Consider the following 15,772-nt stretch of genomic DNA (forward strand, 5'->3'; position numbering starts at 1 on the left):
CTCTCTCTCTGTCCCTCCCCCGTTCATGCTCTGTCTCTCTCTGTCCCAAAAATCAATAAACGTTGAAAAAAAAATTAAAAAAAAAAAAAAAAACCACAGATTCCTGTTCTGTAGGTCTGGAAGAGTGTCTAAGATTCCACATTTCCAATAAGGCATTGGGTGAGCCCATTGATTCTGGTCAAGAACGGCAGTTCTCAACAGAGATTGAGTTTCTTACCCCCAAAGGGACATTTAGTAATATCTGGAAACATTTTCAATTGTGACCACTTGGGCGGTGGGGTGTGATTACGGGCATCTAGTAGGTAGAGGCCAGGAGTGCTGCGCAATATCTTACAATACACGCCCCACACGACAAAGAATTCTCCAGCCCAAAATGTCAATAGTGTCAGGGTTGCAAAGATTTTCCCTAAAAGATCGGGGAGAAAATTAGCATATATTTACATACCAACAGCCTTAAAATTTAAGTTACAGCTATATCTGTTCTATATCTCAGCATCAGTAAGTTGAGTTTCTAAGACTGAGAAAGAATTTTCCGTTAACGATGAAACCTTCGTTTTAATAGTTTTCTCCCAAGTACTGCTGACACTTACTCTGATACGATGTTTCTTTAATACAATATGCATATTTTTTAGAATGATTGCTGTGGTGAATGCTGTTTATTCCTTTAAAGTGGGAAGTGACATGTATGACACAAGGCTGAGTGTCCTCATCAAACATTGTGATAGTTCACCGACTTTTATCTCATTGATCTTGTTTGGATGAACCAAATAGGTTGGATTACTATACTCTTTTTTTTTTTAATGTTTATTTATTTTTGAGAGAGACAGAAAGAATGCGAGTAGGTTAGGGGCAGAGAGAGAAGGAGACACAGAATCCAAAGCAGGCTCCAGGCTCTGAGCTATCAGCACAGAGCCCAACGCAGGGCTCGAACTCACGAGCTGTGATATCATGACCTGAGCCGAAATCAGATGCTCAACTGAGTCACCCAGGCGCCCCGGATTACTGTGCTCTTAATAGGACAGTGCTGTGATGGCTGGAACTGCCTTAATGCTACCGCAGTCCAGTGTAGTATTACAGGTTGAGTGTCCCTTGGGTCCAGCACGCTATTATAGGTGAGCATTGCTTGGGTTCCTCAAGACTGTCACTCTCCTGAGACCCCCCTACAATGTCAACTGCCAATACCTGAGGTCTTGCCGAGGGAATTTTTACTGACTTATTAATGACTTTTTAAAAAGCATGAATGGTAGCAATCGGCTTTCATTAACAAAGGCAGATAGGTGGTTGGCTAACATATTTAAGACACTGTCCACCCTCGTGTGAACAGAGTTACAACAGTCAGCATGTGCAAGGGCCCAGGTATTTTGAGACAAATCCCATTTTTGCACAAATAGGGTTTAGATTCCAGGGAGGCCTTTGGCCTGCACTCCTCAGAAAGGCACTTGATTCCTTCATCACTCCTATAAAAGATGACTGGCGTAGGAAGATTTTGATTGTTGGAGGCTAACAATAAAGATATCAGGTTTCTGACTCCAAAGGATCACCTGCTTTGAATAGGCTTTTCATGCAAAGTGCTGTGTCAGCAACTGCCACATGGGAGAGCTGGGACTTCGTGAGACTAGAAAACAGGCTGTATGAACTTCTGGGGGCCCACGTCAAAATAAATGTTTAGTTAAGAAATACGTGCCCGGGGCGCCTGGGTGGCTCAGTGGGTTAAGTCTCTGACTTCGGCTCAGGTCATGATCTCGCGGCTTTGTGAGTTCAAGCCCCATGTTGGGTCTGTGCTGACAGTTCGAAGCCTGGAGCCTGTTTCAGATTCTGTGTCTCCCTCTCTCTGCCCCTCCCCTGTTCACACTCACTCTCTCTCTCTCTCTCTCAAAAATGAAATAAACATTTAAAAAAGAAGAAGGGGAAAAAAAGAAATATGTGCCTGTGTGAATTTGGTCCGAAACTTGAGCAAAATTGTAGGGGAGCAGTTAATCCCCACCCAACTCGAACTTCTGAGGGTATTTTATCTACCAAAAATAACTTTGAGTTTCTCTTAAAAGAACTTCAGAGTTCTACAAAATCAACTGGGACAGTTGGCAAACATCAGAAATGCATCTTAAAGCATTCCTGTTTGCATAGGGTTTATGCAAGTAAAAATGAAATAAGCTATCCTAATACAGCACTGTCCAAGTCTTGGGCATAATTTTAAAAATTTCTGGCAGCTACATGGAATAAAATAAAAAGAAATGGGTGAAAGTAATTTTAGTAATATATTTTATTACACCCAATATACCCCACATATTGTCTTTTCATCATGTAAACACTTTTTTTTTAAGTTTATTTATTTTGAGAGAGAGAGAAAGCATGTATGCATGAGCAGAGGAGGGGCACAGAGGGAGAGAGGGAATCCCAAGCAGACTCCACGCTGTGAGCACAGACTCCAATGTGGGGCTCGATCCCATGAACTGTGAGATCATGACCTGAGCCAAAATCACGAGTTGGACACTTAACCAACTAAGCCACCCAGGCGCCACTGTAATCAATATTTAAAAGTCATTAATGAGATATTTTACATCCTTTTTTTTTTTTCAGGCAAGGTCTTTGAAACCTGGCTTATATTTTACACTTACAACACATTGTGATTTGAACTCCCTGTGTTTCAATCACTCCCCAGCATACGTGGCTGCTGGTTCCTCAGCTGGACAACGCAGCTCTACAGGATTAATTTTAGGCACAAAGGAGAATCTCATTCTTCCTCGGTATCTCCTCCAGGTTTCTGCTGCCTGGGGGGGGGGGGGGGGGGGGGGGGGGAATGTCCCCAGTGTCTTTCCTCTAATTTCCAGTTACTAAATCCTTCCCTTGGAAGAATCTGAAGTCCCTCTATGGGTACCAGGGAGGCCAACACTGAGCAAGCAGGCAAGGAACCCTCAGACAGAAGGAGGGAAGGACCCCAGCCTAGAGCTGGCCCCCTGCCCACCGCCCCTAGACTCCTCTGCTTTCCCCAAGGCTCCTCTCACTCTTTGGCCCTGGAGCCGGCCTCCGCTGCCCACTGGCAGACACAACAGCATAGGGGAAAATCGCACCCTTTGGGAGACCGAAACAGGGTCTGAAGTCTTTTTTTTCTTAATCAGAAGTAAAAGAATGAACCAAATTACAAGACAAGAATGCATGTTCCCAGGTACAGGGCTCTGAACTCTGAACGGTCTGAACTAAATTCATGTGCAATCTAACTATGGGTGTTCAGCTTCTGGGCTCATTCTTTTGATTAATGAATTGATCTGATCGTTCACTGACTTTTGATGAGCTCTGTCCTCAGGACTTAACGATGGGCCCTCAAATCCTGTGTCCCAGGGACAGTAACGAATATGCCCTTATACAATCAAGGTGTTAATTCCCCAGGGCAAGTGGGCAGGTCCCTTGGAGGCCCTGGTGACTGGCTCTCTGAACTACCCAGAATTATCACCTGAGCCTAGCGAAGCCCCTCTGAGAGAGAAAGCATGGGGCAAAGAAAGCCTGGGTGACTGTCCAGCAATGGGAAAGGGCTGAGGAACCAGACAGAGCCAGGATAACTTACAGACACCAAAGGGAAGGCAGCCGGGGCTCAAGAAAGACAGAAAGCAGGACAGTCCCGGGAATCTAAACAGCAGGAGGTAATGGCTCCCCACTCAGGATGACCCAGCTGCCAATGAATTCATCTCTGTGTCTCTCCAGTTCTGGGAGAGGGCTGTGATGGCCATCATGGGTCACAAGACCACCATCTTGACTGATCGTCCTAATAGGACCACAATGATGGGAAGGACGATCAAAGTATTTGGGGATGCAGCTGTACCCCCTTCAGGAGCAGGGGTTTGCTGTGGAAGTGATTGGGCAGGGCTCAATCTGGGACAGAGTTGGTGGAAGACCTTGAACTGGTCCTTCTGGATATCTTTCTACCCTCCCTACCCACTAATCTCATCCCCAGCCTCTCACCATACCCCCCTCTTAAGACTACTGAGGAGGAAGCAGGACAGAGAATTCTCATGCATCTTCATTTTTACCAAAAACTCATCCATGATTGACCCACAGTCACCAGAGCTGAAGAACAGGGAATACGGTTTCAAGGACACTTTGTGTCATTACTTATAAAGGGATCGAACACTCACACTTTTAGAAATAGAGAGGACCCCGAGATCATTGGTCCTCAAGCGTTTAAGTCACATGTGTCATCCTTCCCACAAAATATCCCAGGATGTCATTGCATAGCGGCAATGCAGAGACGTGTTTCTGGAACAGCATGACCACAGTGGGGTCCATCCAGCAACCCTCTTCCCTCAGAGGCCCCTCAGCAGCTCCATGGGCCTGTGGGCTCTGCCAATCGCAGCTCAGAAACTAGAGTCTCTCCTTATAGATGGCCAGGCTGAGGCCAGATCAACCAGTGGGTCATGCAGCTAGTTAACGGAAGTTACCGGGAAACAACAGGACTAGAATCTGTCTCTACTAGTCAAGAGTTAAGTGCTGAGTCTTGACCCCATCCTGCAAGGTGCCTGCCTTTCTTTCCACATCTCCCTCTTAGGATGGTGCCCAAACAACCACTCTCAGCTTCCATCAGCCAAGCCTTTAAAGCTGCTCGTGGTGATAACAAAGGCTAGCCAATATTTGCCCTTAAAATAGGGATTATACAGATGCCTCTGCACGCACATTCTTCTGATTTGAGGACAGTCATCTGATAAACCGTCCCCCAAATTCCCAAAGGTGAGTAGGTACCTCTGGAATGTGCAGTTGCTGGTATGTTGAGGAAAATTCGTTTGGAAGTGTTTTCTTTTGTTTGCACCAGAACTCAGAAATGTGTGGACGCTGGTGTTTTTATTATTCTTTGGATGCTGTCAGCTGCATTTTCAAAAGCTCCACCAGCAGAAGCATCTAGATTCTTTCCGAATCGAGACGCTGGGTCAATAGTCTAATGTTAGAAAACATTCCAACCCTGATGCTGCATGTGTTTGAGATCTAGTGGTTCTTGAAGTGTGGTTACCGATGATGAGGGAAAATGAGAAGTGTACAATGATTCGGGGTGTAAAATATCTGGCAGATCCCAGATGTACTGGGTCAGAATTTCTGCAGTCAGGACCCAGAAATGTGTATTTTTTTTTTAATTTTTTTTTCAACGTTTTTTATTTATTTTTGGGACAGAGAGAGACAGAGCATGAACGGGGGAGGGGCAGAGAGAGAGGGAGACACAGAATCGGAAACAGGCTCCAGGCTCCGAGCCATCAGCCCAGAGCCTGACGCGGGGCTCGAACTCACGGACCGCGAGATCGTGACCTGGCTGAAGTCGGACGCTTAACCGACTGCGCCACCCAGGCGCCCCAGAAATGTGTATTTTAACAAGCCCTCCAGGTGCTGCTGGTGGACATGGAAATTTCAGAATCGCTGATCTAAACCACTTTTTGAGAAAGAAACTAGAGAAATAACTAGAGTCCAGCGTGCCTCTGAAGAATCAGCCTTGCCAACCCACTCACAGGGATGCCAGAAATCCCTTTAAAAACCCACTGTCTGTATCTTTACCCAGCCTCAAATCCAGCATCCAATCAGCCACCCCCCCCCCTCCCGACCCCAAAAGAAAAGCTGCTCAAGAATGGGTATTCAAGTTCACTGAGATTTCTAGTTAATTAGGATTTAATTAAAAACACTTCAACCCTGGACGCCAAAAACCTTTCCAGAAATTGTAGGTTTGCCTTCCTTCCCGGGGCTCAGGCTGGCCTGGAGGACGGTGCTGAGTATGTTCTAGACTCTGCTCCCTCTCTTCCCACTGTCTTCTCTCCCTGGGCACTCTTCCTGGCTCCTCCTCTCCCCTTCTGTTCTCCCAGCCTCCCTGCCGCCAGCCTCCTCCTGAACTCAGCCTTCCCAGTTCCCTCTCCTTTTCTGCCCCGGAAGTTCATCTCCAGCCCCAGAGTTGTTCTCAGGCAAATGAAGGCCTGTAGCCCTGAAGGTGAAGGCATCAAGCCCCACCCTGGTGTTCCCCAAATGCCCTTGCTTCTTACCCTTTCCTGGACAAATTAAAGATATACAAATTGCATGAAAAAACCGCACCTATGACAGCTTTAGGTGTTTCTTTAAAAATTGTTTTTAAGTGAAAGCATTTGACTAGAACCTACCTCATTTTAAAATTCTGGGGATTTTAAAGGAAAATAGGAGAGAAACCTGAAAGCCTCCTTATAGTTTTCTTAAAATAAGCAACATTGGGCATTATTGGGACCAATAACCATATATACAGAGAGAAAACGGGTCCTGGAGTTCAGCCAAACTCAAATATTTAAAAGTCATCAAGAATTCTTACTACATCAAAATACCTTTGGCCATAGTATGTAAGTGGTATGTTAAGGAATTTATTTTATTTCCAAATGCCTAGCAGAGAGTGGCTTGTTTTAGGTTATGTGGCTGTTACAAATACAGTAACTCTGTTCTGGAGATGTGATTACATGGGCAATATTCAGAGATAACAGTCTGATGAAAGCAGCAGCAATCAATCTTGTCAACATACACAGTGATATTTTCCAAACATGGTTCAAACACCGGGTCAATGGTTTCTCCTGTACCCCATTTTCCATGGCCACACCTAGGGATGAATGAATCTCTTCGACCAGAGCAAAGGAAAGGGGTGCTGAGACTAAGATGACAGTCAAAACCATGTTGATCTGATGTGTGCAGACATTCCAAGATTTGTCCACCAAAATCCTTTATGGGACCAGCCAACAAGACATGAATATACTCTTGCATTTTCATCTTCTCATGTGACCATCTCAATGGACAGAGAACAAGAAGGTCCAGCCTTCCCCTGGCCGGCCCCTTCAGTTTCCCTGAGGCAAGGATTGGGTACATGTTGTTTATTCCAAGAAGCACTGGAAGGGAGGAAGTGATCCGGGGAAAGGAACAAAAGGCAATAACGCTGTGTAATGAGTAGGTTACCGCCGTGGACAACCAGACCTCAGTCCTGCTGGGGGCACGTGGAGAGACTCAACAGAACTCACCTGTGAACCCTTGCTACAAGGGATGGGGCAGCTGGGGAACACATCCACCCACTCCCACCCCTCAGTGGCCCAGGGCTGCTCCTGGGGAGCTAACTGCCTCACTTCCAGCCTATGCCTCCAGCGGATCATGCACATCCCCACAGCCAGAGACACGCAGGAAGCTGCCAGTATGCTCAGCAGGTCTGTGTGACCTCAGGGGTGGCCCAGGGGATATGGACGGAGCACCAACATCAAGTGTGAAGGAGCCATCTTTACCCAGAGACTCTGGCTTTGTGTCTGTCTCCTGAGAGTCAGGGACCGGAGGCAGGGAACGAGCCACGTACACAAAAGACTCCTGACTACACCTGGCTCCTGACTACGCCTGCCAAGGATGGGCTGTGGGGCTCCTAAGTCACTGAATCTCACCAAGGGTGGGCCTCCTCGCTGGCAACAAAGGGTCTGGACTGGGTCTTTTCTGAGGGTGAAATAAATAACCACACAACTATGCTGAGGCTCCAAGCTAGCGCCCAGGCGGCCAATCCCTGTGTCGTGATTCCTGCTACATCCGAGCACCACCTGTACTATTAGTCACTCCATATTTTTCTTCAAACTGACTTATTTTCACTTGCATGCATTTAAAAAGGAACTTTTTGATGTCACCTGCCGTAGAGAAGAGGCAACTATAAAAATAAATTCAGAGCTCCCAAAAAATGGTTCCTCCACGCACCATCTAAAATCACCCCGCACACCACCAGGGCTATGAATCCCACCCTCTGGGGAAACTAAGCTGGCATCCATCACATCAAGGGCTCTGCAATAATAACCGCGACAGGCAAGTCACATGCACTATCCTGCCACTTCATTCTTACTGTGTGGGTCGACAGACATCCGCTCCATGGTGGTGGCAACTCTTACTGCTCCTGCTTGGGAAATGAAGGAGCTGAGGCTCAGGGAGATGAAGCAGTTCCCCCAAAGTCTCACAGATACGCGACAGTGGCGAGAAGGGTCCTGTGATCAAGCTGTTCTCCTGTTTTGGCCTGCACAGCTCACTTTGGGCGCAAGTGTCTTTCCCTGGATCCAGGGAAGAGCCACGCAGATGCCCTGTGATGGCTCTGGCCCGAGCTGCTGGTAGCATCTTTCCCCAGAACTTTCGTAACCCTTACTTCAATGGGACCCATACTTCAATTGTCCAGACTCCCTGTCACAATATACACAAAGGTGTTGCAGCTGTGGTTTCAGGGGGACAAAATGGCGGGGAGGCCTTTTCCCTTAGTTTTCATGATCTCCACTGCCGTGTTTTTCTTCTGAGAATACGTTATTGCTTTTGTAACAAGAGAAAAACAACAGAAGGCTGGAGCTTCTTTTTAAATTCAGTGTTACTGGGGCGCGTGGGGGGGCTCAGTCACTTAAACACCCAACTCTTGGTTTTGGCTCAGGTCATGGTCTCACAGTGAGTTCGAGCCTCACGTAGGGCTCCACGCTGATGATGCAGAGCCTGCATGGGATTCTCTCTCTCTCTCTCTCTCTCTCTCTCTGCCCCTCCCCTACTTGCTCTCTTTCTCTTGATCAAAATAAATAAGCTTAAAAAAACTTTTTTAAATAAATAAATAAATCTTTGGTGTTACTTTCCACCAAAGCTAAAAAGAGGGACTACATTCTGTCTCCCTCTTCTATGAAGAGTGCACACGATGGCACTGCATGAGTGACAACCTCAGAAATAGGTCCAGAGAGAGGTCTGCTTGCAGTGAGGACAAATACGCACAAAGCAAAATGTGGTGGGTTGGGGAGGGGCTGAACTGGCAGCTAAGTGAAGGGTGTCGGGCACCTATGTCCCTGAAGGTAGTGGTCTGTGGACAAGATGGCAGCCCCATCTGGCAGCCCGGGATCACCACCAAAAACAAGAATGGGGATGAGCTACAAATATGAGCAGAACAGCTGGGCGATGCCTGATGCTAACAACACCCAAATCCCACCTTCAACAGACTTGGGGCCATAGCAACCCAACCCAATACAAGACCAATCATTGAGCCTGTGCACTTAGGGCTCTCCTGAAGCACACTCCCACCCCCGCCTTTGTGTTTATATCCGGAGTGTTCACATGTTGGCTGGCCTGAGACTATTCCAGTTTCTATCACTTGGCCTTGGCAACTATTGACAGCAGCTCCTTTCAAAACACAGTGTCCTTGTTTGGGCAATGCATTATATGCTCACAAAGGGAAGGACACAGAAGCATCACGTGGTAGATAACACAGACAAAGAAAAATTCAGTTTCCCTAGTTGTGGTTCTAACTCCCACTGATTAGCAGACTAATCCTGGACAACAGAGGCTGGGCAAAGCCAGGGACTGGCAAACATCCTGAGCTAACCTCAACTATCTGAAGTGGTTGCCTGGGGCTCCAGGTGGAGAAGAATCTTAGGGCCACACATCTGGGCCCAGCAGGGAAAGGTGCTGTGTTTTATCAGCAATTCTGATGAGGAATTACGGGTGTGGAAGGAAGGGAAAGGGGGAAAGCGGCCATGTGCCCGAAATAAGCCACCCTTCAACGGAACAGAGCTCCATGAGCTCAAGACATTTGAGCTCTGAAATTACAGTTATTTGCCATCCCTGGTTTTGCCCAACCTCTGAGATCCAGGATTATTCCATTTGGTAGTCAAGTTCCCTTGGCTAGAGCAGAAAATCCAATCAGTTACGTTGATGACGGAGGATCTGAAGAAGGAAACTCCCTGCAAAGAACAACCCCACACAACTCTGCAGGAGGGTCCCAGCAAGAAGCTGAGAATCCCTGGTGCCCTCCACATAGCTGCTCTCCAGGCTCCAAGAGGGGAGAGCTTGAAGGGAAATGGAAATTTCTTTGGAAATTTCTTCCTCTGTTCTCTGAGAGTTCCCCTGTAGAAGAGACTCTCAGCCAACAGAACAGAGTTATCCTTGCATCCCAATAACCAAAGCAAGTTTCCTGAGTTTGGTGTTTGGGACCAGTACATCGAAATGGCAAAATCCCAGCTGGTCGCTGTGATGCTGCCTTGTGTTGACAGCCTAGCTGTCATAAGCTTAAAGGTCTCGGATTCTCTGGCAAGACACTGTGTGTGGTGGGAAAGGAGTATGTGTCTTGGGTATGTGAGTTCACAAAAAGATTTAGTTGAAATTATGAACTCAAGGGGCGCCTGGGTGGCTCAGTTGGTTAGGCGTCCGACTTCAGCTCAGGTCATGATTTCACGGTTTGTGGGTTCGAGCCCCGCGTCGGGCTCTATGCTGACAGCTCAGAGCCTGGAGCCTGCTTCGGATTCTGTGTCTCCTTCTCTCTCTCTGCCCCCCGCCCCACCCCGGCTCGTGCTCTATCTCTCAAAAATAAATATTAAAAAAAAAAAAAAAGCAATTGTGAACTCAAGAAAGAGTGACAGCAAAAGAAATAGGCAAATCCTAAAAAGACACAGAGAGGAATGCGCGATGGTCATTTCAGCCATTTAGTTCCATTCTGTCCCTACTCAGACTCACGGATGTGCTCAGCTCACCTTGTTAAGCCGTTCCAGCATTTCTTTTAGGAGCAGCTGACATTCACACTCGTTTTCATACCTGCAAATTGGACACATAAGCAAAAGTTGGGCAGCTTCCATGATTCCATATGTAATGACCACACAATCAGCGTTACAGAGTATATGCTGTCTCTTTAAGGAGAGGCCCTTAACTGGGGCGCCTGGGTGGCTCAGTCGGTTGGGTGTCCAACTTCGGCTCAGGTCATGATCTCGCGGTCCGTGAGTTTGAGCCTCGCGTCGGGCTCTGTGCTGACAGCTCAGAGCCTGGAGCCTGTTTCAGATTCTGTGTCTCCCTCTCTCTCTGACCCTCCCCCATTCATGCTCTGTCTCTCTCTGTCTCAAAAATAAATAAACATTAAAAAAAAAAATTAAAAAAGGAGAGGTCCTTAAGTTTAAAATAGTAGCTAATGCTGCACCGCTGAGCCTGTCGCTTCCTCACCTTTTCCACAGCATGGCGCACTCACAGAGTGGTGCTGTGGCCACCATGCATGGGGGTAACTGGGAGCGGTAAGTGAACAGGAGTCCCCCAGCCTGGAGGCCCAACCTCCACCCCCCCAACCCCTCCACCACCCCCCTACCCCTGCCCAGCCACATCAAGGATAAGGGAATCGTATCTCCACACACTCCTAACCCAAGTACAGCAGTGACACAGAGAATGGGAGACCACCCTACATGACCTACAACAAACACCACTAACCTGACCTTGACCTTGTTTGGGTTGCCTGTACTATTGTGTCTATACATGTGTCCGTTTTTCTGGATTATGCCATTTAATCCTTACAAAACCCTGGAAGAGGGCAGTTATCATTGCCCTCCCCCCACCCTCCCACCACCGGGGGAAAATGAGAAAACTGAGGCTGGGAAACTGGCCTATAACTTTGGGCAGATGCTCAGGGCACTTCACCCTCATCTCTGTGACCTCAAGGCCTGCTCTGGGCCAGTGGGCAGGGCAGGCTGGACAGGCTACAGAGTCAGTGCCCCTGGGGCAGCCCTCGACCTCTGACAGAAGGTGAGTGGGTACATAAGTACGCCAGCCCCGTTGCCCTCAGCTAGGACAACTGAAGTGTCTCTCCATCCGGTAAGTTCGCTCCAGGTTAACTTGCTGAGGGCACTTAGTGTTTTCTGCCTTTCCTTCCCGCCTCACTTCTTCACTCCCCAACCTGTGCTCCTGGAGGTCACCTCCCAAATAAGCTACTTGCCCTCAAACCCCTTTATCAGGCTCGGCTTCTGGAAGACCCCAAACTAAAAGAGGGGTGGGGTCAGGACTCACACTTGAATCTGACACCAAAAACTATGCCCTGATAGCCACACCATGCTGCCTGGGTAGAGCAGGGAAACCTCCCAAATTTAAACATACACAAAACTGATAAAGCAACAGATACTAGGAACAGGTGTATTTTTCCCTCCTAGTCATATTCTTCCCTGGACTTGAAGAAAATGATAGAGATCAAGAGGCAGAGAGACCACAGAAATCATTCTGTTTTGAGAGTTTCCCTCTAGGGGGACTTTCATCCCCTTATGAAAAAGAGAAGGCTCCTTCCCAAATGACTCCGCCCTCATTCCCTATAAGCTGCCCCTAGTATCCATCATGGCCTTCTTCCAAGAGTCAAAGCCCTTGATGTGGGTAGGGGCACAAGGCTGCCTAGAGGGAAGACTACATTTCCCAGCCTTCCTTGCAGCTAGGTGTGGCCATGTGACTAAGTCCTGACCAATGGGATATAAGCATAAGTCTGTGGCAGCTTCCAAATATCTTCCATAAGAGATGCTGTGGGTGTGCCCTTCTGTATCCTTTCCTCCACCCTGCAGAAGGCCAGGCAGAGCCTTCTGAGCCTCAAATACTGCAGAGTGGCATGCTGAATTGCTAGGCCAGACCTTCCACAAGACAGAAACAAATTTCCATCCTGGATAAGCCAATGTCACTTTGGAGTTTACACCATTTGTGGTTGAAGCGAATCCTAATTAGCACTCAGCCCAACCCACAAAGCATAGGTTTCAGGGCCCCTGCACACGCATGCCCTGGGCTCAAGTCAAGTACCGAAAGAGGCCTCTAGAAAACCATGCTGTTGTAGGGCGAGTCCCAACCTCGGGAAAGAACAATCAGGAATATGTGCACTGCACACACTCCCAGTTCTAAAGCCACCTAAGAAGCTCAGCTATAACCAGCAAGCAAAACATATTTGTACAAGTCTTACATTTCCCGCCAGGATGTCACAGTTAGCAGTGTCTTTTGTGTGTGGCTCTAATGGAGCCAGAAATTCTGTTTTAATGGCTAGTTAGCTTCGCGAATAAAACTGTTAACAGGGGCGCCTGGGTGGCGCAGTCGGTTAAGCGTCCGACTTCAGCCAGGTCACGATCTCGAGGTCCGTGAGTTCGAGCCCCGCGTCAGGCTCTGGGTTGATGGCTCGGAGCCTGGAGCCTGTTTCCGATTCTGTGTCTCCCTCTCTCTCTGCCCCTCCCCCGTTCATGCTCTGTCTCTCTCTGTCCCAAAAATAAATAAAAAACGTTGAAAAAAAAAATTAAAAAAAAAAAAAAACTGTTAACAAAAATCCAAATTTTCTCATCGCTCTTTCCTGCTAGAAACATCCAAGAATTTCTGTAGCTTAAAAACATGTTTGATAAATAATGCAATAATGTGTTATCGTGGGTAATCTTCATGCTGTAAAGACAAGTCTAGATATTAAAGGCAAGTGATTTCATTATAAAGACTTCATAATAAGAAATGATATGGGGCACCTGGGTGGTGCAGTCGGTTAAGCGTCTGACTCTTGGTTTCAGCTCAGGTCATAATTTCACAGTTCGTGAGTTTGAGGCTCCGCACTCACGGTGCAGAGCCTATTTGGGATTCTCTCTCTCCCCCTCCTGCTTGCTCTCTCTCTCTCTCTCTCTCTCTCTTTCTCAAAATAAATAAATAAAATTTTTTTAAAAGTTTAAAAAAGAAATCATGATATATTCATATATATATCCACATAAGCGAATATACAAATGAATTCATAAAGTGAAAAAACGCATTGGCTTCAATTACCTGATTGTTTTACATAATTACTTTTGGTTTTTAGCAATTTAGATAATTGACGGTATTCATTAATGTATTTTGGTAGTTTTACTTGTTTTTATTTCATTCTGTTTTATTTAGTCTTCATTTGATGTTCTGAAAACCTGATTTTGAAATTATTCAACTATCCTAGAAGAGAATATGCCTACCAAGGCTGCATTATTTTCACCTGGCTTTGGCTAACCAATAAGTCACCTCTGGGATGTAAAACTAAATTTGGTGTGTATATACCCCTGCATGCAGGGGTATGGGTATGATTTTTATTACAATTTTCAAATCCCAAGACTTTAGTTGGAATATTAAAGTATCTGCAAGGGGGCAATGGGAGGGAATAAATGAATGGAAATTATTAAATAAATCACAGAGTCTGAAGGGACAGCTCCACGACAAACATACAACTCAGAACCAAGTAAAATCACCAAAAGATCAGGAAAATTCAACATGGCCGTTCCTTCAATGAGGGCTCAAAGGAGTCCTGTGCACCCAGCCAAATCTCAGTAGACTGGGGCCTAATAACTAAGCAAAGACCATTTGGGGATCCAGGGTTTCCTGTTGGCCTGTGGAGCTGCCCTGGGTGTCTGAACCAGTGTACATTTCCCTTTGCTTTAGAAAACATGAGCTTCATTTGAATGAGTCCTATCTCTGGACCTCACTCCCCAGGAATCCAAGAATGACTTCTCTTCAAGACCCTGTGTTCTAGAAAGCATAAGGTACAAAAACCCGAGTTCAAGTCCTGCCACCCACAGTTTTCCCATGAAGGGCTGTAACAGGTGGATTTCCAGATCCTTTCTTCCGGCTCCAAATCTGTTTTTAGGGATCATACCCAGAAACAGGGCTGATAGGAATGAAATCAATGAGTCTGACTGATTAATATGTTCAGTACACACTGTTGAATAACCTGCCCAAGATTCAGATTAAGCATGTGGAACTCAGGGGCACCTGGGTGGGTCAGTCACTTAAGCGTCTGACTTCGGCTCAGGTCATGATCTCACAGTTGGTGAGTTCCAGCCTGGCATTGGGCTCTGTGCTGACAGCTCAGAGCCTGGAGCCTGCTTTGGATTCTGTGTCTCCCAAGCTCTCTGCCCCTCCCCCACTTGTGTTCTATCTCTCTCTCAAAAATAAATATTAAAAAAAAATTCTTTTAAAGAACGTGGAACTCAAACATAGAGCACGTTTGGACAAGACGCTCTGACTACCCTAGACCAGGGGCCCCCAAACCTGGCTGTTCATCAGTGGAGCTCATAAAACTTAAAATTCCTGGGCCCCATCTGAGGTCCAGGGTGGGGCCTGGACATCTGTATATTTAAATTAATTTATGTAATTTTAAAATAGATAAATCTCTTACATAAAATAGACAATTTTTTTTAATTACCTAAAAAGCTGTTCCATTAAAAGTCTCCCTTCCTATCTCTCCCATTGCCCAGCTCCTACTCCCCTATCCTCCACAGGTAATCAGTGCCATTGGGGTTTTGCATGTGTCTGTGTCCCCTTTTTCCTAATGCAAGCAAAAAATTCTACTCTTCTCCCCTTTTTTTTTTTAAAGTAAAGGATAGTAACATGCTATTCTCTTGTTTTACAATTGGGTAGCATCTCATTGCATATATGAAGCACAATCTGATCTCCTATGAATAGGCATTTAGGTTCATTCCAGGCTTTTGCTAATGCAGATCACACCGCCACGTTGGCATGTATTTTACACCAGCCGGATCATCAAAAAATAAATTCCTTGGGAATGCAAGCTGGTGCAGCCACTCTGGAAAACAGTATGGAGGTTCCTCAAAAAACTAAAATTAGAACTACCCTACGACCCAGCGATTGCACTACTAGGCATTTATCCATGGGATACAGCTGTGCTGTTTCGAAGGGACACATGCACCCCCATGTTTATAGCAGCACTATCAACAATAGCCAAAGTATGGAAAGAGCCCAAATGTCCATCGATCGATGAATGGATAAAGAAGATGTGGTATATATATACAATGGAGTATTACTCGGCACTGAAAAAGAATGAAATCTTGCCATTTGCAACTATGTGGATGGAACTGGAGGGTATTATGCTACATGAAATTAGTCAGAGAAAGACAAAAATCATATGACTTCACTCATATGAGGACTTTAAGAGACAAAACAGATGAACACAAGGGAAGGGAAACAAAAATAATATAAAAGCAGGGAGGGGGACAAAACAGAAGAGACTCATAAATATGGAGAACAAACTGAG

General features: G+C 46.3%; 1 protein-coding gene across 2 annotated transcripts in view; it reads right to left on the reverse strand.

The window, feature by feature from the left end:
* The window catches only part of BFSP1 (beaded filament structural protein 1), a 59,524-nt gene that overhangs the window by 25,605 nt on the left and 18,147 nt on the right, over positions 1-15,772 (reverse strand). For both annotated transcript variants that reach the window (XM_049651166.1, XM_049651165.1), the window contains one exon: positions 10,479-10,539. In XM_049651166.1, coding sequence (XP_049507123.1) covers positions 10,479-10,499 — 21 coding nt within the window. In that variant the 5' untranslated portion in view covers positions 10,500-10,539. The remainder of the gene's footprint in view (positions 1-10,478; positions 10,540-15,772) is intronic.

The sequence above is a fragment of the Panthera uncia genome (genome assembly GCF_023721935.1).
Source record: "Panthera uncia isolate 11264 chromosome A3 unlocalized genomic scaffold, Puncia_PCG_1.0 HiC_scaffold_11, whole genome shotgun sequence".
NCBI lineage: Eukaryota > Metazoa > Chordata > Mammalia > Carnivora > Felidae > Panthera > Panthera uncia.